Source organism: Prionailurus viverrinus, chromosome A3 (assembly GCF_022837055.1).
Source record: "Prionailurus viverrinus isolate Anna chromosome A3, UM_Priviv_1.0, whole genome shotgun sequence".
NCBI classification, from domain to species: Eukaryota; Metazoa; Chordata; class Mammalia; order Carnivora; family Felidae; genus Prionailurus; species Prionailurus viverrinus.
The window spans coordinates 63,620,281-63,644,862 of record NC_062563.1 but is presented as its reverse complement, the minus strand read 5'-3'; the positions used below and the strand labels follow the sequence as shown (position 1 = coordinate 63,644,862).

Below are 24,582 nucleotides of genomic sequence, written 5' to 3'. Positions count from 1 at the left end.
AAAAGATAGTCACTAGAATTTAAGAATAGAAATCAGTGCCCCACCCCCCTTTTTTTTTGCATTTATACCTTAATTCTCTTTCAGAAATCTTGAGATGTATGTTATTCATTAAGAAATATTTTGTGAAGAAATCATCCATGTTTTTGTCAACTTTAGATAGGACCTCAGTCGCATCTAATAAAAAGGCAGTTGGGTTGGAGTTTTCAGAAGGCTTTTTCATTTTTAAGATACATTTAAAAATTCTATTTTTTTTAAAGATTTTTTTAATGTTTATTTATTTTTGAGAGACAGAACATGACTGGGGGAGGAGCAGAGAGGGAGGGAGACACAGAATCCAAAGCAGGCTCCATCCAGGCTCTAAGCTGTCAGCACAGAGCCCGATGCGGGGCTCGAACTCACGAACTGTGAGATCATGACCTGAGCCAAGTCAGACGGTTAATCCACTGAGCCACGCAGGCACCCCCAAAATCTATTTCTGATTCTGACTGTTGTCATTAATTTTCTAAGTTGTTAGGGTCAAATCTGTGCCTGTCATCTGATTATCCAGTGGGAGGTGTGAGCATGGCCCTTTTTCCTGTCCAGCTGCTCAGAGACCACACTGCCCTGCTGACTCTTTCAATCCTTGGTAATGGGGTTCATCCCCAATTTGCAACCTTATCTTTCTCTGTTTCCTAGAATGGAACCTTAAGGACATTCAGCCAGGTCTCCTAACCTTCTCTTACATAATCTGTGTTCCTTCATATAGGAAGATCCAGTAAAGTGTCTGGCAGGTAGCAGGTATTTAATAAATGTTTATTCATTCCTTCTAGCCACCCAGCCTCTTCTCATGTAACTTACCCTCTTCCATTTTGATCCACCCAAGTATATGTGGTTCAAGGTCTGAACACAAAGCTTCTTGCAATAATTTATTCCAGAGCAGAAGGATCTTTCATTTCTTGGAGTTGTTAGGGGTCTAATGGGTACCACTCAGCATAGTGTTTTTCTCTGAACTGAAAGCCTGTTGAGGACAGATGTCTTGTTTTGTTCTTCCCCATCTACCCTGGCACTAAGCTACTAAGCATTTGGCTGGGTGCTCCAGAAATATTTACTGTCTAATTAACATACATTGTATATTCTCTTCAAAGGCACAAATTCGCAGTATTACGTAGGTGGGTTTGGTGGGAGATTATGTTCAGTATAAAATGAGGAAAAACTGTCTACTTCTCAGTTGTGTTCTGAGAACCTCATTCTGTTTCCTGAGGCCAGGATTACCTAAAATCGAGGTCCACCCTTGAGAAGAACGTCCACTGGTCATGCTTCTGAGGTCTTTGATTTTATTATATGCTTTTTGGTTTAGGCCCCTTTAAAAAGAGTTAGGATAAAGGAAGTAATGAAAAGAAAATCTTTGCTTAAGAACTAGATGGTGAACCACTGTAAGTTCACAGAATAGCACTTTAATAGTTAACATTTGTCTTTTCCTGAAGTATGTTTTACTATCTGTAACATTTTAGAAAAAAAAGTTAAGGAGCTTAGACCCCAACTTTATGACTTCCTGTTTTTATTTTCCATGGCTTAAAACACCTTCTTAGACATCTTCTTTTATTTCTCTAATAATAGAAACGATAGCCATAACAACATAGCTAACTGGAATTTCTTCAGGTCCCCATTTTGTAGGATTACTGAGCTTCACATCTCTCTTGGGGGTTAAATTCAGATTTAAGGCTTGATAATTCTGATGAAAATATGCTCTGAAATTACTGTATTGAAGAGAAAATGGCAAAGCTTACCTTGGCTGTGGCTTTTGATAACTAGTAGTATGTGGGTCTTAAAAAATATATATTAAAAAGTAGGAGTATCATCAGATCTTTACCTGAAAACTTGAGCTGAAAAACATGACCTCTCATTCTTTGGGATATTAAAGTGTTAGACTTTTTAAATTACTATTATTAACTGCTTTTCTGGTTCTTTGTTGTTTTATATCTGATTCTTACTTCTCTAAATGTATTGCTTGTTGCCTCTCTATAATCAGATATATTTTGAGTATGGAGTAATGTCTTTACTTTTCCTCTATTTGGAAACCCAGAACTGAATTGGATTATAAGTTATGGTCCTGTTCTGGACTTGTAAGTTTATTAATTCATTTTAATATATAATTTTGAGGCAAGTGCTACTGCTGTCCCCGGTTTGTAGATGAGGAAACTGAGACACTTGCCCATGGCCACATGTTTAACTACACCTTGCACTGTTTGTTATCTCTAATGTGTTCAGGGCACTAACCTAGTCATTGTGCAGAGGTAGAAGGTGTTTCTAGGTAAGCGTATCTGAACTATCTTGGGACATCTTGCCTTCTCACCATACTGTGATCTGCTGGGGAGTCTTGGATCAAGAGAGCCAATTACAGGGGCGCCTGGGGGCTCAGTCAGTTGAGTGTCTGACTCTTGATTTTGGCTCAGGTCACGATCTCAACAGTTTTGTGGGTTTGAGTCCCACGTTAGACTCTGGATGGTAGCTGCGTGGAGCCTTCTTGGGATTCTCTGTCTCCCTCTCTCTCTACCCCTCTCCCCGACTCCAGATAAATTTAAAAAAAAAGAAAAAAGAGAGAGCCAGTTACAATTTTGGTCCTGAGCTTTATACAAAATTTGGATTTTTCTAAAGTCTGTAGCCGCCGAAACTTACTGGTATAAAAGTACAATTAGCCCATTTAATAGTTAGTTCTGTACAAAACCTCATCAACAACTAATTGTTAATCATGTCTTCTTTAAAATAAATTGCCATATTTGTTATTTGTCTAAACTTGCTACATGTAGGAAAGTGATTAGGTAGCATTCTGGAAAATTCCATGGTTCCGACTCAGAGTAAAGCATATCACTTTTCAGTTTTCAGGAGTCCATTTGCACAAATCTTGCATTGCCATTAACAAGTGTATATCTCTAAAGGTAATTTTTGGAAGTTATTGTTTAATGGATTGGAGTCTCAGTTGGGGAAGATGAAAAAGTTCTATAGATGGATGGTGCTGATGGTTGCATAACAGTGTGAATGTACTGAGTGTCACAGAACTGTACACTTAAACATGGTTAAAATGAGGGTGCCTGGGTGGCTTGGTTAAGCGTCCGACCTCGGCTCAGGTCATGATCTCGTGGTTTGTGGGTTCGAGCCCTACGTTGGGCTCTGTGCTGACAGCTCAGAACCTAGAGCCTGCTTCGGATTCTGTCTCCATCTCTCTCTCTGCCCCTCCACTTGCTCATGCTCTCTCTCTCAAAAATAAACATTAAAAACATTTTAAAAGATGGTTAAAATGTTAAATTTTGTGTTACGTATATTTTAACCACACCTAGCCATAGGTGTGTGAGGGTTGTCGCCTTGTGTGCTTTGCTATTGGTGTTGAGTGATAGGAGCTAACAGAGAACACAGTGAGGTCTGTGCAGCTGGCATAGGGAGGCAGTTCTAGTGTAACAGTTAAAGATGGCCAACTGGAGCCAGACTGCCTGGCTTTATGTACTGGCTCTACTACTTACTTGCTGTGTGACCTTGAATAAGTTACTTGGCCTTTCTGGGCCCCCTCCCCAATGAAAAGTGGAGATAATAATAGTACTTATTTCATGGAATTACTGTAAAGATTAAATGTGATGTTATAAAAACATTTAAAATACTACTTGTCACAGAGTAAGTGCTAAATGGATAGAGAACTAGTCCTGAGTTCTAAATATTACTGACATAAATATATCTGTAAATATACATACAAATCAGACATTTATTTTTCATTTTGTTTTAAAGGTAAAAGAAATAGGAGATTACTTTAAACAACACCTCTTACAGTCCAGGCACAGAGGAGCATTTGAACTGGCTTACACTGGCTTTGTGAAACTCACTGAAATACTAAACAGGTAAACAAAACAAATATCCTTTTGTGTACATTTTTAAAAGAGTAAAGGTACAAACCATGTGCTTGAGTTAAAATTTACTTGTGTCTTTTGATGTTTAAAAGAATAAGACTTAGTTGGCTTCAAACTTTTGGAAGAAATTGTTTTCTTAGGTTTCATTGTGTGCTTTACTGCATATGATTGAGTGAAATGTCCAAACCAAGTTGCTCTCCCATTGAAAGGTGATTTGAAGCAAACTCAAGAGATTTTGCTAAAAATAGCTTTGAAGTTACCATTTCTTTTCGTTGAATGAAATGACTGTTTTGTCTGTTTGAAAATTACCTGGCATTTGGAATAAAATAAGCTTCCAGTTTTTTGGATTTGTGTATATTACAGACAGAGAAACACGGATTTTGTGTTTTCCTTTATAATTTTATTTTATAGAAAAATTTTAAAGAAGAGTAAATAGACCAAAAAGTACCAAATATTTTTCCCCCCTACCTGGAAAAATACTTAGGTAGATTTCATGTATTTAGCCAAATGTGTTTTTTTGACATTATAGGTGCTGATAATTTCATTCATTCATATAATAGATTTCCTCTGAAGAACTTGTGAGGAAACCTTAAATTACTTAATGACTAAGTGTTCATGGCAAGTGTTCTCTAAATAAAAGGTAGTATTTTCCAGGAAAACATTTCCATTGCCTGGAAACTTTTTGAAATGAAGCAGAGTTCTGCCAGTCTTGTAGCCTCAGCAAACATTTTATTTTGGGCTGGTAAGACATCTACTCCTTGAATATTTTTGAAACTTTTTTTTTTTTCACACTCCTGGTAAAAACATTTAGAGAACATTTTGCAGTTATGGGCTGCACAGAATATCTTTAAACGATATGTTATAGAATGGCCCTGACATTAAAATGCTGATCTTGAAAATATTTTATTATCTTTTCAACTCTTTCTTTCTGGTGTAGACATGACTTTAGGGGTATTTTTTCTGATAACACACTTCACTCCCTTCAAATCATTATCAAATGCATACTGAACACTAGTTGTGTGCTTAGTAGTGTGTTTGGTCTGGAGGCTATAATACTTCTTTATAAGGGTCCTGTTCTTAAAGAGCTTATTGTTTATGAAATAAGCAGGGATGAAATGTAAGATATTTAACAGAGGGTATTTCATGGGTACTGACTGGTCAGAACAGACACTGGCTGTAAGCACCTAACATCGCTTTATGTATGGATGTGTGTTAGCTGAATACCTGCTTGGAAAGTGAGGCCAACACACTTGAACAAGACCAACAATCCAGTGTAATTGTCAAAATGTGGGTCAAATTTACAAATGATGTTGGACTTGCAGAGAGAAAGTAACAGCAATAGGCTGCTAGGACTTAATGGAGGAAGTAGATTTTCTGCTAACACATGAGGGAAGTTTAAGTAGATAGCAGGAGAGGAGGAAACTTAATGAGCAGATGTTCAGAGGCTATAATCAGCACGACATATTGGTAGGTGAATAAATAGGCCATTCTTATTTATTTATTTATTTTTATAACTACATTTTATTAGGAAGTTTGAATTTTTTTTAAATTTTTTTTTTCAACGTTTTATTTTATTTTTGGGACAGAGAGAGACAGAGCATGAACGGGGGAGGGGCAGAGAGAGAGGGAGACACAGAATCGGAAACAGGCTCCAGGCTCTGAGCCATCAGCCCAGAGCCCAACGCGGGGCTCGAACTCACGGACCGTGAGATCGTGACCTGGCTGAAGTCGGACGCTTAACCGACTGCGCCACCCAGGCGCCCCTAGGCCATTCTTATTGTAGTGGTGGTGGTGTTAGCAGGCAATACTGTACCCCTGGGTAGATTGAGACCGTATTAGATATTTAGAAAGTAGGTTTGCTGCAGTAGGGATGGAGAAAGGCATTGAATATTTTTTTTTTAATCTGAAATAGACTATAGGAGACATCACAGAACAGAGAAATAGCAGTAAACTTTGACATAGGCTCTCAGTTCTGTTTGTATCCATTCCATTTATTGGCAGTGAGATTGTACAAAAGCTAATCTCTTTAGCTCTGATCCCTTCATCTCTAAAGTAATAAAAAGAATATTCGCCCTATTAATGTATCTCTGGCTATTGTCGTGCAGATCAAGTTTGCATTATAAAACTTTCCACAAATGGAAAACATCAATGAGATTGAGGTTGATGGTGGTGTTGGTGTGTAAAAGTGGTTTTCCGGTTGGAACTGTTAGATTAGATAGATCTGTAATGACAGATTACAGTGAAGAGAGCCCAGAACCAGTTATAATGATCTAGATCTAAGGTGATGAGAGCTTCCTCTGTGATGATGGCCCTGGGAATGGAGGGAAAGAGACGGCATGTCAGTTAGCATTCAGCCCCACTTCGTAACAACTCCACACACGATGTATTGTATGCTTAGAAGGAAGCTGTGGATTTTATTATATTTGCATAATATATCTACATATTTCATGATTTTATGGGTCAAGGGTTATGGCAAGGCTCCGCTGGGTGATTCTTCTCAGCATGTTTACTGAGTTCAGTTAGTGGCATTGAGCTGGCAGATGAACTGATCAGGGGGATCCAGGACAGCTTTATTCATATTTATGTTACCTTGGTGGGACAGCTGGAAGATTGGGCCAGGTTGGGACTACATGTGGTCTCTCAGCATGGCATTCTTAAGGTAGTTGACTTTCATGTATGGCAGCTGCCTTCTGCAGAAAGAGTCCCGAGAGAACCATGCAGGAGCTGCATGGTCATTTCTGACCTAGCCTCAGAAGTCTCATAGCCCTGCTTCAGTCACATTCTTTTGGTTATAAGTGAGTCTTCAGGATAGTCCAGATTCATGAAGAGAGGAATTAGACTCTACTTTTTGTTTAACGGTGAAGTGGCGAGATCATATTATAGAAATACATGTGGGATATTGCAGTGGCCATCTTTGAAAAATGTGATCTGAACCACATGAATCAAGTGAACGTGAGTGATGGAGGGCACCAGGAGTCCATGATTGTTCCAGTGGCTTAATTCTTGGTGAACAATGGGATTGATGTTAACAGAGGCAGAGAAACTGAAAGAAGGAATTAGTTTGATAAAGATGAACAGGGGCGCCTAGGTGGCCCAGTCAGTTAGGTGTCTGACTCTTGATTTTGGCTCAGATCATGATCTCACAGTTCATGAGCTCAAGCCCCGCTTTGGGCTCTGTGCTGACAGCATGGAGCCTACTTGGGATTCTCTCTCCCTCTCTCTTTCTCTCTGTCTCTCTCTCTCCCTCTCTCTTTCTCTCTTTCTCTCCTTCTCCTTGTCCTTCCCCCACTCGTGTGCTCTCTCCTTCTCTCTCTCTCTCAAATAAATAAATAAACATTTTTTAGAAGATGAATAAATTTGTTTTGTATGTGTTTTATGTGAGCTGGTGATGGCATATCCTGGTGGAAATATTTAAGTCAGAGCTGGGAGATAGGGGATTAAGTTTGGGGGATACAACAAACAGATGTAGGCTTAGCAGTTATCACCATAAACATTATAGTTAGTAGGATTGCAGTCTTTAGGGGAGAGCATAAAAGGAGAAGAGAACAGAGGACCAAGGACAGAGGCTTTTGAACAGTGGTACTGTACTGGGTGGTTGCATGGTACATTTGAAGGCATTCGAAATAAATGGAACAGGAAGAACAGGCAAGGCCCAGTGCCTGGTGTCTCAGCCACTCTAATCTGCTTTAAAGATCTCCTCATGGCTGTCACTACTGGCTTTTAGCCAGCCTGTTCTGAGTTCTCAACTGTTGAATTCCAAACTAAGTGGTTCTTGGTCCCTTTGGAGACATTTCTGCTCTGCCGAACAGAATGTTTTGCAAGAACATCTTAACAATGTGTGTGGCTTCCTTTTGTTTGGTTTTGATTTTTAAGAGAAAATGTGTTTCTTTTGGATCCTTTTAAAAGCTTTTTATAAGCTCTTAAGTTATGAAAAAGTTATTTTTCATATAACTGTTAAAAAGTTTGCAAAAAGAAATCTGGGCTTTCATGAGAATCCACTGCTGGATTTTCATGAAATGGAGGCCAACTGCTGGCCACCTCTTGAACTACAGCTGTGTTAGGGAAGGAAACACTTAAAGAGATTGATGGATAAATAACTGGAGTTAAACATGAGCCACATTGTTTGAATTGGTTTTTAATAGGATTATTCAAAACGTCTTCAAATGTAAACTGACTTCACTATTAAACAATCATCTAAGAATAAATAGGATTGGGAGATGCTATTCTTTTTCTCTGGGAATTTTTTGAAAGCAACATTTGCGCGCACATACATACACACACACATACAAACAACATGTTGAGTTAATTTTCTAGATTCTGCTTTTCTTATATGGTGCTCTCTATTTAGAATTTGATGAAATATGCATACTCTTCTTCAAAAACCAGTGTAAGCATTTGATTGAAGTGGTTAAGTGCATTAAACTCATAACTCTCAAGTTTCTGGTGAAATTTATGTTTGCTTGTTTACCCTCTATGGCTTTAGTATTTAAAGTTGTTGTTTCAGTGAAAATGAAAGAATCTTAAACTAGGGTGTTAGGCCGGGGACTCTAGCTTTCATCTGTATGATCATGAATTAATCCTAACTGTAAAGGGGCTAAATTGTTGACCACAATTCTAAATGTAGAAGAGTGTTTTGTGAATACTTGATATTGTCTTATTCTACACATATTTGAATTGCTCTGCTTGTTGAAATATAGCTTAGCCTACAGCTATTTATTGCAATAATTGCAATCATTTTCAGTTGTTGGCCTGAAAAAATGAACTGCCGACATTTAGCAGTTTTTGTCATAAAAATGCTAGTTCTGATTCATGGACATCAACAATGATAGTAGACAGAAGTAATTTAAATATGTACTTAAACTTTGATCAGTTAATTATAGCTACTACAATTAAATTTTATTTTTAATCTTTATTTATTTTTGAGAGAGAGAGAGAGACAAAGTGTGAGTGGGGGAGGAACAGAGAGAGAGGGAGACACAGAATCCGAAGCAGGCTCCAGTCTCCGAGCTGTCAGCACAGAGCCTGACGTGGAGCTCAAACTCATGAACTGTGAGATCGTTACCTGAACCAAAGTTGGATGCTCAATTGACTGAGCCACCCCAGGCACCCCTGTAGCTACTACAATTTAAATTCAGCAGAAAACTTCTTATGAACAACTGAATTATAGTAATGAAAAAATAATTTGCTGCAGAATGAAAGACCAAGTCTCTAAAGAATATGAGATTGAGCAAGAAACAAATGGAGACTGTAATGTATTAGATTTGGTGAAAAAGTCATTTAACTCCTGATGAAGTAACATACAGTCATGTCTAAACTTTTATTTACATCTGCTTTGGCAAATGTGTCTAAATAAGACACTTTTTAAAAATGTTTATTTAGTTTAAGATAGAGCGAGAGAGAGAGAGAGAACGTGCACATGCATGTAAGTTAGGGAGGGGCAGAGAAAGAATCCCAAGCAGGCTCCATGGTGTCAGCACAGAGACTGACATGGGGCTCATCTCATGAACCATGAGATCATGACCTGAGCTGAAATCAAGAGCCAGACACCTAACCAACTAAGCCACCCAGGCATCCCTAAATAAGACAGTTTTTAAAATTTCTGAGTGTCCTATGAATTTTATTTAAAACATTAATAATTATATAAAGAATAACAAAGCAGTAATCACTCTGGGAAGCCGTATTTATTCTTCATAATTCTTTAATATTCCTTAAACTTCCCATTTATGTAGTGAATTGAAAGGATTTGTTGAAAACTGAGATGTTTTAATATTTAAATTCTAAATCTTGGTGTCTTTGGTTTTTGGCCCCTGAATTTTCATTTTTAAGCCCACTCCGTAGGTGAGTCAGATATTACCTTCTTTCTAGAACTTTGATACTTGTTTTTAAAGTTCTTATAATGGTATTGAGTCATTTCGACATAACAGAGGATTCTTGTTCTCAATGAGTAACCTCTATCTCAGCTCTGTTAGTGAAGTCCCAAGGTTTTTATTATTAATTTTTTCTCCTTGATCTCAGGGAATGGTTATATTAAATATTAAGAGAACTGACAATCTGATCTGCACTTCTAAGCACTTTTTTTAATCCCCTGTATCTTGCTCTTTCCCTATGGCCTTCTTATTGGTAATTCAATTTAGATTTGGTCATTGTCCTTATTGCCTGTGCCTGCAGCTCAGGCTCAAAATAGCCCCCTGATGTTTTAGTCTGCAGTAAACCTCAACTATATTTGATGGTGGTGAGGGAGGTTCAGATGACTTCTGTTGATATGTAGCTTTCTCACTGGATCTCATTTGGACAAATCATTTTTCAGGCTTAAAATTTCTCCATGCTTCAGGGTTATGTTACCTTTTTAAAATGTGCATGCACATGCACACAGCCTTCCTGCATATCTGTCCTTGTTTAGTTTAATGAAAATAATAAACGTGAACCTTGAGATCATAAACACAGTGTTTGACCAAAGAACGAATGGAGTGGAGAATTTAGCTTATGAAATAATTGGAAATTGGGAAAAATCTCTAAGTTAGGAAAAATGACCATACTGCAAGAGTTTGAGGAAATGAAGGTAACGTTTCTCAATTAACAGTAGTAATAAAACTAATCAGAACTCAACAAAAATAGCTCTGTGTTACCATACTTAGGTGGATGGATTAAGCCATTGGAAAGCCACTTTGTAGTCAGGGAACCTGATTTACTGGCACAAAATAGTCTAATGACCAATTAGTTGAGTATATAGCAAATGTAATTTGATTTCAGTCTGCGGGTTTTATGCTTATCTTAGAATACTTATCCACTATGAGTGAGATAGCTTTGTGGGTAGAAATTGGACTAATCTGCTTATGGAACAATAATTTGCTCCAGTGATTTGCTCAAGACAACACAAAGGCCTAAACACCAGCTATAGCCTGCCCTATTTATTTCTGTAGCAGAGATTGAGGCCATAGCACTTAGCATAGGAAAAACGAAAAACAACTCTCCCACACCCCAACCGTCAGCCTTTTTCTTTTTTCTTCCCTTTTTTTTTTTTTTTTCCCCTGACTGTTGAACAGGAGAATCAGAATGGTCTGATTCCTCCCACCCCACACCCTCAACCACCATCTCCCTCAGTGTTTATTAAAAAAAATTTTTTTTTAATGTTTATTTATTTTTGAGAGAGAGACAGCACAAGCAGGGGATGGGAAGAGAGAGGGAGACACAGAATCCAAAGCACAAAGCTTGACGCGGAGCTCAAACTCACGAACTGGGAGATTTTGACCTGAGCTGAAGTCGGATGCTCAACTGATTGAGCTCCCAGGTGTCCCTCTCTCAGTGTTTAGAGAAGAGAATACTGAGGTATGAATTAGAGCTGAGTTCTCCCTACCAGCCTTGTTGACAAGAGGAAAGCCATTTAACCTCTCTGGGTGCTGTGTGCTCTCTGAGAAAGTGAGAGGGTACCGCTTTCTGAGGCCTGTTTGCAGCTCTGAGCGTCCTACTCATTGTACAGTGCTGCTTTCTAGTTCCTGATTGGGAAAGTCTGGGTATTTGGGCCATGAAAGATTGAGGGAAGATGGATCATTTTTAGTAAACTTCCTTTAGAACTGGTAAACTGATCTCTTAGGAGTATTTTGTGGATTAATAACATTTAAGGAGAGTTTCTTATGAAGAACCTGGAATCCTTTGTAAGAAAGTTACAATTTGTATGATGTACTCAAGACTAAAGACACTGTGTATTTTGTATTAAGCTGACATGGGAGTGAAATAAAACAAATGATCCTTCAGCCAGAGAGGATGTCTCCTCTTTTTGTGGAGAGGCGCTTGCTACCAAAATCAGGTTTGGCGTTCTCCACGGCTGTGGTTGGTGACTGCGGAGAGATGGCACAGAGAACCAAGGACTGCTTCACTCAGGAACCTTTCCCTTTTCCTTGCTGCCCCTGGATTGTGTGATGAAGAACCAAAACAAACAACCAGAGTTGTTGCATTGTTCTTGGGAGCCTTGCCTGGTTCCATTTTTACCTTTCAATCCCTTCATTATCGTAAGGACCAGCAACTCTGGAGTTTTGAAATCACTTCCTTATAAAGTAATCTTTCCTTGCTGGGGAGTAGACAGAAGGTTCATTGACCAGTCAGAGCTCTAGATTAGGCTATTGTGTTTTTATAGGCACCGTGGTGGCTTCACCATGGAGAAACCTTAAAGTTCTAGCCCTCCTTTTCTACACCTGGTTTTTGTTTTTGTTTTTCCCATTTATTTGCCTAACTAAAGCCGCAACTAGTGTGCAGCCCCTGGCACCAACCCTAGTTGTCCTTGTTTAATCATTCAATAAAAGATTTTTTGAACATCTCCTGTATGCCACATGCTGTGTTAGGAAACGCTGTGTTTGACCATTGAGAATATGATGTGGCAGTCCAGAATTGCTGTGAACCTAGAGGCAGTTACTAGGATCCAAATTTGAAACACTTAACTCTGTAGAACTAAGAGGGACATGTGAGAACCTGAGCAAAGAACTGAGGCCATGAGGGACTCAGTGTTTTGGGGGACATTTTCATCAGGAGCTTTGGATACTTATATAATTTAGGGTCATTGCTTTCTTTATTTGGATTAGTAACCCAGATAATAATATCTCATTGAATTTCAAAGCAATCTTGTAATTATCTCCTTTTCATTCTTATGTACTAAGAAATCAAGCGATTTGTTCATAGCCATGCATCTAGTTAGTGAACAAGCTGGCACTAGAATCCAAATATTTTTGGAAATTCATACTGCTTCAGAGATTAGCAGTTTAACAAAAGTTTTGATCACCTATTATATATAAGAAATTGTGATAGGCATCACAGAAAAAATATAGATAAGACATGGTTTTTGTTCTTAGAAGAACTTGCAGCCCAGCATTTTAATCTTTGGGATTAGAGACGTAAACATAAATTACAAGGCAGAAATGAAAGGCCAAAAAAAATGTTCCTTTAGGGTGGCTCAGTTGGTTAAGTGTCCAACTTCAGCTCAGGTCATGATCTTGCGGTTCATGAGTTTAAGCCCTGTGTCGGGCTCTGACAGCTCAGAGCCTGTAGCCTGTTTCAGATTCTGTGTCTCCCTCTTTCTCTGCCCCTCCCCTGCTCATACTGTGTCTCTTTCTCTTTCTCTCAAAAATAAATAAAAACACTTAAAAAAGAAAGAAAAGGTCCCTTTAACTGAGCTGTCTATCCCAGGTGATGGGAAGAATAATTAACGGCATCTACTGGTTCTAATGGTGGCACCTCTGGTTTTTGGAAAGCACTTCTGTTTATACTTTCTTTTCCAGTTACCATACCACTCTTTCTTTGTCAACCTAGGTTTTTAGAATGGCACTCTTAAAGGAATTTCTAAGTTATGGGTCACTCATTTATTCAACAGGTATTTGTTGAGTTCCTGATTGGATGTCAGGCCCTGTTACAGGTAGTAGGAATAGAGAAGGGATAGGACAGAAAATGTCCCTGGTATCATGGAGTTTATATATTAAAGGGCATGTTTACTGCTGAGAGAGAGAGAGAGAGAGAGACAAGAGTGAGCGGGGGAAGATCAGAGAGAGAGAGGGAGACACAGAATCTGGAGCAGGTTCCAGGCTGTCAGCACAGAGCCAGACGCGGGGCTCTAAGCCATGAATCACCAGATCATGACCCCAGCTGAAGTCGGACACTCAACCGACTGAGCCACCCGCGCGCCCCTCTCTTTCCTCTTAATGCTAACATAAGCCAAGGCTTGAATGGCAAGAAACAGCAGCTTTCTGAAGGAAGAATTTTTTAAACAACGGGAACAGCTAATGTAAAAGCCCGTGGTGTATTAAAGAGCAGAATGGTGTTAAGATGAAGCTGAATGAGGTTGTTCAAATATGTAGGACTTTGTGAGTCAGGATACGGACTTTGGACTTTGTGTCCTCTTTTGATTTTTTTTTTTTTTTTTCCTGAAAGTCCCCAACCAAATGGATATAAAAATAGAAGGTATCTTGAGAATTGTACAAACATTAATATGTATGGATGTTGGCTTTAAGACCATCAACAAAGAAAGTACATACGTATGTGTTATGGGGTTGCACGGAAGAGGGCAGGCAGGGGAGCTAGATGACATCTGAGAAACCACATGGATGTGTAAAATAAATGGAGATAAAGTTTTCATTCCCAGAAAATGTACTATGTCTCTCCAAGCTGTTTTTAGCTTCCGCCTGACTCTTTTCTTACCTGTCCTTGGAATCTTAGATCCATTTGTTCAGTATCATTGGTAGATGATTTTAGGCTAGTGCATGGAATATTGATTCAAAGCATGTAGCTTGTGAAAGCAAATACCTCTTTTTACATTATGGATACTTTTTCTCTTCTAAACCTAGTGGGTATGCTGCCCCCAAGTATAAGGGTATAGAGCCCCCACTTTAGTTTAAAGTCTGACTTGGTTTTTTATGTTTTAGGCAGCTAAAGGTTTGCTTTACAAAACTTTGGACTTGGGTGAGTGAGAAAGTTCCTCTTAACAACATTAATGTGGTAGACGTTTGGAGATGATTCTAAAATTATCAGGTTATCCTTCTTCTACTCGCCCTGAAAGCCTCAGTCTGTTTGTTTGCTTTAATGTAACTAGGTACATGTTTTTTTCAATTTCCTCTGTTTTCATCTGTAGGAATCAAAGTGTTTGTTTTGGGTATCAGACCAATACCAATTTATTCCCCACTTGGTTGCCTGTGCATCATTTACTCTGATGTGATATACACTGTTTTAAGGTTCTAAGTGTATTATTCTGAATAGTCAGATTAAGAGTTTGTTATTTTTTGAAATTATGGCTTATCGCTGTTTACACTCAGATGATGATGGTGATGATTGATAATGGTGAGCTTGAGTAAACACACATTGGCTTTGTATCAGGATTGGGGACAAATTCTGGTTTGATCCCCAAAACAAGCTCCTTTTTTCTTTGCATTATTTAGAATTATTTAAATTATTAGCAAATGAAACATAAAGAAAGTGAAACAAGGAACCATGGTAGGGGAAAAATTTATTAACAATTAGTGTAATAAATAGCTTTGTTTTTATTGATACTCATTTTTCACAAGCCATTAACTTACCTAGTTGAATGAATTTTCGTTTGGAGTCGCTCTTACACCTGGCAAAGTGAAATTTTCTGTTTATGGGAAAAGGAAAGGATTTTCTTCCTTTTAGTGCCCTTAGTGATAACAGCTTGGTAAATAAATTATTATTTGGGAAATGAAGATATTGGCAAAAGGCTTAACCTTTACACATAATTAGTTTCCTGGCAATGGAATCTTGATAATTTTCTGGAATTTTGCTTCGTGTATTGAATTTAAATGTACTTTGCATTTAAAATGTGAAATTAGTTGCTTTGTGTGTGCAGGTGGAATAATTTCTTTAGGCCAGCGATGAGTTAATGTTGGAAAGTTTATTAACAGACATAAATGTTCCCAGTTGTCCAAGAGAATTGGAATACTTCCAAATGAGTGAGACACAGTTCACGTCAAGTCAGTTACAAGTAGGTTAACCACTGAGTGGTTTTTCTGCAGGATATTTTAATTCTCCAGCTAGTTTTCCATCCATGTCACTCAGTTTGTTTAAAAACTGTTCTAACCCCCACTCTGATGGTATATGTACAGGGATTGAAATCAATCTGAAGGATAACAATAAAATATGATTAGGAAGGTAAATTTCTTAAACCCCATACACTGTGGTAATACATTCTAAAGCCACAGGAACTTGCTTTCTGAATTATGTGTAATTTGGTGTTCTTATTCTACTCTCCCCTTCCTAAGGCACAGCATAGTGCCAAGCAGACTACTAGATACCTGATAGGTCTTTTTTCCAAATGAATAAATGAAATCCACAGAAGCAAAGAATAGAGAGTTGGTAGAATATCTGTCATGAGCAGATTGAGCCAAATGTGGAACAGAATCTAAGACAGGCACCTTGAAGTAATGCCTTTTTATTAAGCAAGGTCTTTGGTGTCAATCTACATTTTAATCCTCTCTCTGTCACTCACAAGCTTTATAACGTTGGGGAAATAATCTAATTTCTCTCTTTTTTAAACCTGATTTTTAAAAATTAGCATTAAAAATTTGAACATATTGGTAAGTATAGTGAACACTATAATCAACAGTTATATAACTGGAGGAAGATTGTTCCAGGTAGAGAGAAGGTCGGGTGCCAAAGTCTTGAGAGGCATGGACTAGGGTTGGTATTCAAGCAACAGCAGGCAAACCATTTGTGATGGGAGTGGAATAAGGAAAAAAGTTGTAGAAGATAAGATCAGAGAGGTAATGAGGACTAGATAGTATTAGATATAGTAAAGACTTTGGCTTTTATTCTGAATAAAATGGGGAACCATTGGAGGGTTTGTGAACAGAGGAGTATTATGGTATGGTCTCTTAAAAGGACTTTTTTGACTGCTGTGTTGAGAATAGACTATAATAGTCAAAGCAGAGAGAGCAGTTAGGAAATTACAATATGATTATAATTCAAGAAAGAGATGATGATGGCTTGAAGAGTAGTGGAGATAGTAAAGAGTAGTCTGAATTTGGATGTAATTTGAAGGAAGAACAGAAAGGAGATATTGACCTATTGGATTTGATGTTTAAGAAAAAAGATGATTGCAAAATATTTGGCCGGGGGTGGGAGGAAGGGGAGGTTGGGTGATGGGTATTGAGGAGGGCACCTTTTGGGATGAGCACTGGGTGTTGTATGGAAACCAATTTGACAATAAATTTCATATATTGAAAAAAAAAAGAAAAGAAAAAAACCAAAATATTTGGCCTAATATGTATCATTCATATGCTACATCATATGCTACATATGGGCAGAATAGATTTTTAGAGGGTGATCAGCAATTTAGTTTGGTGTATGTTGAGTTTGAGATGTCTAGTGTATACCACATTGACACTGCTCTGAGTCTGCTTAACTTTGCAGAGGCATGTTCTTCAAAATTTCTTTTCATAATGATGTCTGGGAGGCCGACTTACTGTTTGTCTCAAATTGTCTTTATCTACCTCCACTTTTGAGTATAGTTTAACTGGGTATAGAATTCTGGTTAACAGCTATTTTCCCTCAGTGCTTTAAAAATCTGTGTCTTTTATTATTGCCAGTGAGAAACTTATCTTTGGTGTAATTGGTTTCCTTTGTAGGCATCTTATTTTTTCTTTCTTCTCCTGTGGCTTTTAAGGTTTTCTCTTAATCACAATTTCACTGTGATATGCCTAGGTATGGGTTTATTTACCTGGAGTAGATACTTGGAATATACTTTGAATCTGAGGCCTTGTGACTTTTTTCAGTTTTGGAAATTTTCTAGATATTTCTTTGAGTATTTTTCTCCTAGTTATTTTATTCCTGCTTTCTGTAACCCCTCGTAGAATATATTGGTTTCTCTCAAGCTATTGTCTGTATACAAACAGGTACATTTGTGCACATATATATTTGGTGTTTTTGTCTTCTTTTTCTGTACTGTTTTGGGTACCTTTACCAGAAAACTGTCGTCTGAGTCACTAATTCTCTAGAATTCATCTTTTTTTTTTTTTTTAATTTTGAAAGTACATTAAATTTTTTTTTTAACGTTTATTTATTTTTGAGAGAAAGAGAGACAGAGTGTGAGTGGGGGAGGAGCAGAGAAAGAGGTAGACACAGAATCCGAAGCAGGCTCCAGGCTCTGAGCTGTCAGCGCAGAGCCCAACAGGGGGCTGAAACTCACAAACCATGAGATCATGACCTGAGCTGAAGTCAGATGCTTAACCAACTGAGCCACCCAGGCTCCCCTTGCTCTTTTTAAAATAGAAGTTATTCCTTATCTCTTGAGTATTCTAAACAGTTATTTTAAGGTCTTTGTCAGATTGCTCCATAAAATTGTTTCATGTGGAATGAATTTATGCTCAAATTATTGTTTTTTAAGATAGTTTTTCTTACTGTAAAACTTATGGCTGTGTTTTGAATTTTGATTTGCTGACTATACGATTGGGAGTCTTTTTGGTTTATCTTTTTATTCTCCTTTGGCCCATTCCTCTCTATCAGAGGAATTAGATTAGATAGTGGCATTTTGGGTTTTCCACCCAAAGTAATACTGGGAATATTACAGATCTTGTTACCAAGCTAGAAGTCAGCCTGGTTCGAGGTTTCTCTGGGCCCACAGCTTTTCCTACTGCTGGAGCTCTGGCAGTAGCCCTTTTCCAACTTCCCTTCATGGGAGAGGAAGCCCCTGACACTTCCCATTTCCTGGGAGTGAGATGAGTTATCCCCCAGGAACTAGTTCCTGGCCATCACTGCTGCTTCTGGACCTGTAACCCACCAGATCTCTGGTGTCAGCATTCTTGCTGCTTTGCATTTCTATTCTGTTTTACCCAGATAATTATCTTGTTTTTGAGCTCAGTTGGTTTTGGGGTTCTATTTGCATATTTTGGTTATTATTAATATATATTGGGGATGTGGCTTGTCAAAATGTAAACCAGCTGTTCCATCTCTATCAGTTAAATTGAAGCTCTTTAAAGCTTGCTTTTCTCGGGGCGCCTGGGTGGCTCAGTTGGTTGGGTGTCCGACTTCGGCTCAGGTCATGATCTCGCAGTCTGTGAGTTCAAGCCCCGCATCGGACTCTGGGGTGACAGCTCAGAGCCTGGAGCCTGTTTTGGATTCTGTGTCTCCCTCTCTCTCTGACCCTCCCCTGCTCATGCTCTGTCTCTCTCTGTCTCAAAAATAAATAAATGTTAAAAAAAAATTAAAAAAAAATAAAGCTTGCTTTTCTCATGATAATAATAGATAATAATTTTAGAAAACAACCTGTTCAGAATGTATTAAACACTTCACCAAAACAAACTTGTTTAATCCTCCCAACACTTTTCATTTTATAGAAAAGTGAGAAATGGGGAGGTTTCATATTTTGTCATGGATCACACAGCTATTACATGGCAGAGCAAGGATTCTAAAATAACTTGGCTCCATAGCATGTCCTCCTAACCACTATGATAGACTGTCTCACCTGTCAGTTGGGGAGAATCATACTGTGTTTGTTGTTGTGCAAGATAAGATGCGAAAAGTCTAGTGTTGTATGTGATGTATACTAGGCATTCAGTAAAGGTTTATTTTTCTTTCCTTAGTGCAGGCAAATATATTTTCAGTATGATAATTTAAACACCTCTGTGTAAGTTTATTTTGTTTAAAATATAGCACATTTCATTTTAGTAAAAGAGCGGGAGTTCTAGGATTGAACTAATTTTCTTGTGTGGTGGTGGGGGCAGGACTGGCCTGGGAGAAATGCAGAGCTAGGACGCTAGGGAATCAAAGAAATAGGGTCAAGCGTAAAGTCCAAATTGAAGACCAGACAACTGAAGGATTCTACAGAAAAGCTGGATTGATCCTGGGGGATTCCAGAGCAAAACACCGTGTGGACTAGATGGTAGGAGCTGGTGTCTTGATCATTTCCCAGGGCTCCTGAGGCTCCCGGATCCTTGGCAATGGGCAGAGAGGGCTCTGGTGAGGGCACTTTGCCAGATTTGGCCTCATTGAGTATTCTCGGATCTTTGTTTTCAAATTCCTCAAGTTAACAAGGAGAGTTTAGTCTTAGTTTGCAGCACATAAGGGACTAAATAGGCCTGGTTAACTGTTTATAGTTACAGTAGCCAAGAATCTAAATTAAGGAATTGCCTCTGGGGCCTTCAATTATTTCCTCAGTCATCTCATCTCCTCCTTCCTCAACCCCACTTATGTGGGCTTTCCACGGTTCTGCCCGCACATCCACAGAGTCCAGCTCACACTCCACCCCTTCCATGGTACTGTACTGACCCCTTGTACACCTTGTGCCTAGTAGTGCTCGAAATACACTGGAGGCTTTGAGAAAGGAAAGGTCCTTGTGAGATGTAATATTTGGAGGAAGTTTTACTAATTTGTATGAATAGGGATAAGTACGGAGATCATAAACAAATGCTTAGTTGAGAATATGGAGTGTGTGTATGTGTGTGTGTAGCACATGTGTTAGAATGGGAACCAGCAAAGTGCACAACCTTACTAGAACAGAAAGTCTCTACAGGAATGTGGAAGAATTTTAAGGTTACAATCAAGTAGGAGGGTTGGGACCAGGCCATAGGTGACCCTTCAAGCTGGAATAGTTGATCAAGATAGAAAAAGAATTAGATCGAGATTTGTTAACAGTCACAAGCCCTTGTAAGTTCAGATGAGGAAGGATGATGCATGGTGAGGTGGCCTGTTCTTATCTCAGATCTGCCTGCCTTTTCAGATTGGTTGGTTTTGGTAGAACCTCTGTGGGTCAAGTCAGGGAGGCCCAGGAGAGGTGCACTGACAGTGCCTTTTTTTCTTCTTTAAATGTTTATTTTTGAGAGAGAGAGAGCGTGCGTGCGTGGGAGCGCATGAGCTGGGGGAGGGGCAGAGAGAGAGAGAGAGAGAGAGAGAGAGAGAGAGACAGAGGATCCAAAGCAGACTCTCTGTAGAGAGCCCGACGTGGGGCTCAAAGTCACAAACCGTGAAATCATCACCTGAGCCAAAATAGGATGCCTAACCGACTGAGTCACCCAGTCACCCCTCACTGATAGTGTTGGAGAGCGTTACTAAGCTAGTATTTATTGCACTAGTATTTCAGTGCACTTGCTAGGAACATAAGGAAATAGGAAAAAAAACCCTCACCTCTTACAGTTCCTTTCCCCCTTAGTTTTTCCTGTATAGTGATTCCCGATAGGAGACTTGACCTTAGACTACAGCACTATTTAATGCCAGTCCTACAAGGCTGGTGGTCCTGTGGTGGGAAAGAGAATAGGTAAATTAAATCCACATGTAATCTTAGATCAATTAGTTTTTACTTTATTTACCTCCGTGACTCCAGTTTTTTCGGATGACTAGATCACAAAAGATGACTTTTGCTTTGGTTTTCTTTTCTTTTCTTTTCTTTTCTTTCTTTCTTTCTTTTTTTTTTTTTTTCTTTTCCCTGCTCACTCATTGTGGAGTATTTTAATCCAAATATACTTAAAAGACTGTGAAGACTGAGCAATAGAAGACAGTAATCCATGACTATATCACTAGCACTTAACAGCTCTGGGGCATTTGGATTTCAGTTTTTGATTGGGCAACTGTGTGAGGATTATACCAAGCTGGCAATGTTAGTAATAAACTAGAAAACAATTCCGTGGAACTCAATGCATTTATCTTAATTTTTAAGAGGTATAAATCCAGTGATGAGAAGTAACTTCAACTCCTATAAATATAAAAGTGCAGGAGGACTATTCATATTATGAAAGATTTCAGACATTATATGAATGGATTATTTTTATTATGAGAAGTTTCAAATGTAAATTTTAAACATGTATAATACATAAACATAAAAAACATACCAAAATTTCAAACATACATGTATTAAAAGTAGAGAGAATAGTAAAATGAACTGCGTTTACCCATCACCCAGATAGATTCAACATTTATCAGAGTTTTGCCACACTTGCTTCGTCTGTCCCCTTCTTGATGGCTTGCTGAACTGTTACAAAGTGCATTTCTGATTTGTATTTCCAGTCCTATGCACTCCTCTGTGCATCTCTAAACAATACGGACACTTTCTTCCACGTGCATAATGCCATTGACACGTCCTAGAAATAATTCTTTGTATCTAGTACATATAAATGTCTTCTATTATTTGAAAATACCTCTTTTACCTTTGTTTTGTGCAAGCCAGCATCTAACCAAGGTTCACACTTTGTATTTGGTTGTTATGCCTTTGGATCTCTTTTAATCTCATAGTTCAGATTGTGGATGGCTGGTTTTGGTGGCTGAGGGGGTGAGTGGGAAGAAGCAGGGGTGGGGTGAATTTTTTAAGCTATGCTAAAAGGAAACCTTTAAAATCACAGAGCATGCTGGCAGTAGGGAGATTTGATTGTAAAGTTTATGGCTGAAACAACATATTTTTGAATGTTTATTTAGTTATTTCGAGAGGGAGAGAACATGCGTGCATGCATGCACATGACCAGGAGAGGGACAGAGAGGGAGAGAGGGAGAGAGAGAATCCCAAGCAGGCTTAGTGCTGTTTGTGCAGAGCCAGACGTGGGGTTTGATCTCCCCAACTGTGAGATCATGACCTGAGCTGAAATCAAGAGTTGGGCACTCAAACAGACTGAGACATCCAGGTGCCTCTACGGCCGAAATATATTTTTAGGCCCCTGTCAAACTTTTAAAAATGTTTCCTATAGAGTAGTATTTTTTTTTTTTTATTTTTAAAATGTTTATTTATTTTTGAGAGAGAGAGAAACAGAGTGTGAGTGGGGAAGGGGCAGAGAGAGAGAGGGAGACAGAATCCAAAGAAGGCTCCAGGACCTGAGCTGTTAGCATGGAGCCTGATGCGGCGCTTGAACTCGTGAACCACACTAGATCATGACCTGAGCCAAAGTCCGATGCTTAACTGACTGAGCCACCCAGGCACCCCTTAGAGTATTATTATTTATATATGATTTGTTTTATGCAAGACACAAACAACTAAATTTGAGTTACTATTTGGAATATTTAATTAGAAACTGAAGTTGTCGGGGTGCCTGGGTGGCTGAGTCAGTGAAGGGTCTGACTTCAGCTCAGGTTGTGATCTCATGGTCCATGGGTTCAAGCTCCACATCGGGCTCTATGCTGACAGATCAGAGCCTGGAGCCTGCTTCAGATTCTGTGTCTGTCTCTCTGCCCCTCCCCTGCTTACACTCTGTCTCTCTCTCTGTCTGTCTCTCTCTCTCTCTCTCTCAAAAATAAGTAAACATTAAAAAAAAAAAATCTTTCTGCAGAATGTTTTCCTCAATTTAATTTTTTTTTTCAACGTTTATTTATTTTTGGGACAGAGAGAGACAGAGCACGAACGGGGGAGGGGCAGAGAGAGAGAGAGACACACAGAATCGGAAACAGGCTCCAGGCTCTGAGCCATCAGCCCAGAGCCTGACGCGGGGCTCGAACTCACGGACCGCGAGATCGTGACCTGGCTGAAGTCGGACGCTTAACCGACTGCGCCACCCAGGCGCCCCTGTTTTCCTCAATTTAAAAACAGAGTATTTTTTCTTTGGATTTCATCTCTTTATTTTCATATATTTACTTTAGTCAAATCCAGTTATGATCCTCCTAAAATAATTGTCTGTCTACCACAGAATATGCTATTTCTTAGGATAATGTTATATGATCTGGTAAGGCATAAGGTTAAAAATTTTTATTAAAATTAAATATTCTTAAGCACAACAAAGTAACACTTCATATAGTAGAATGGAATCTCACCAACAGCAAAGTCCAAATAATCTAAAAATGTTTATACTAACTTGCTTTATTAATTTTCCGTAGGATTTGGTTGAAAATTTTGTGGGAGGCCACATTTTGAGAGACATGAAAATGATTATTAAGATATACCTTAAAATGTGTTTTCCTTGAATATAATCTCTGTAAAGACCGAACATAAGTTATAATAAAGTTATATTCTCTTTGTGTTTTGCAGTATAGATTATCTGTAAGAGTTTCATTAACCTTCATCAGAACATTTTGAGTATGAGTGTAAGCCATGGTATTAAAGCTTATTTTGCAGACAAGACACATGCTTTATATGCTTTTGTAAGAAATGGAATCTTTAATAGCTTCAGACCTAGCTTAAGACCCATAGTAAAGAGGAAGGTAAGTGAAAAGTAGAAAGGGAGACAAGTTTTAGTTTTCCTCCTTCCAAATATAAGGATATTTCTTCTTCTCTAACAATGTTAATGTGTATTAATAGTTCGTACTTTTATCTTTTGGTACCCGATTATTCCAAATGTTTGCTTTATCTATTCCTTTTAGGTGCCCCAGTGTGAGTCTGCAAAAGCTGCCAGAACACTGGTTATGGAGTGTTTTAGAGGAAATTAAATGCAGTGATCCCTCATCTAAACTCTGTGCTACAAGGCGCAGTGCCGGACTTCCTTTCTACATACAGGTACTTATCCACGGGACATAGCTGTCTGTCTGTCTGTCTTTTGATAATTTGTTTTATTTGTCTTTTGACGATCCCTTTGATGTGAGGGAGCATATTGCATAAGAGATAATTCTGGCTTTTATGTATGTGGCTTTGTTGCGTGTGTGGACGGTATGTTCCCATGACAGATCTGTTCTTGGAACAAACCCTCTCTACAAAGTGTCTTGTAATGTGAACAGAGGGTGGTATAGATTTCCGCCTGTGTATTAAGTAGGCAGACATCACTGTGGCACATTCATGGCTCACTTCTAGGAAGTGTGCACGTTGCCTTTTTCTTTTTGAGTTAGAAAAAATAGTCTTCCTGTTATTTCAAGACCCTTAACATTTCCTCTGAAAGCAACAAGTATTAGCAATTTCTTTTCAATACGTCCATAAAATGTCCATGTGTAAAATAATTTTAATCCTAATGGTAGCTAACATTTATAAATGGTTATTTGACATATATTAACTTATTTAATCTTTCTTCAAGCCCTATGAGATATGTCCTGTTATCATTTGTATACTACAGGTGAGGAAACTGAGGCTGAGGAAAGTTAAGTGACTTGCCCAAAGCCCCAGAGATAGTGTGAGCAGGACTAAGACTGGAAGCTTGGGCAGCCTGAATCCTGAACGACTCTACATGTGAAAATGGGTGTGTGGTAGTGCATTTTCTGTTTTTTAATACAGAAGAAAGCATATTATACACACTGTTTCGCCCTTGCTTTTTTTCCACTTACTGTTTTACCTCAAAGATCATTGCATATCAGCACACCCGATATTGCTAGTTGATAGGAAAATATTTTA

The 24,582-nt window shown here is 38.6% G+C and overlaps 1 protein-coding gene across 4 annotated transcripts in view; it reads left to right on the top strand.

Annotated features, from left to right (window-relative positions):
- Positions 1-24,582, top strand: part of THADA (THADA armadillo repeat containing) — a 330,132-nt gene that overhangs the window by 59,332 nt on the left and 246,218 nt on the right. For all 4 annotated transcript variants that reach the window (XM_047852046.1, XM_047852045.1, XM_047852044.1 and 1 more), the window contains exons 22-23: positions 3,754-3,863; positions 23,628-23,760. In XM_047852046.1, the coding sequence (XP_047708002.1) occupies positions 3,754-3,863; positions 23,628-23,760 (243 nt within the window). The remainder of the gene's footprint in view (positions 1-3,753; positions 3,864-23,627; positions 23,761-24,582) is intronic.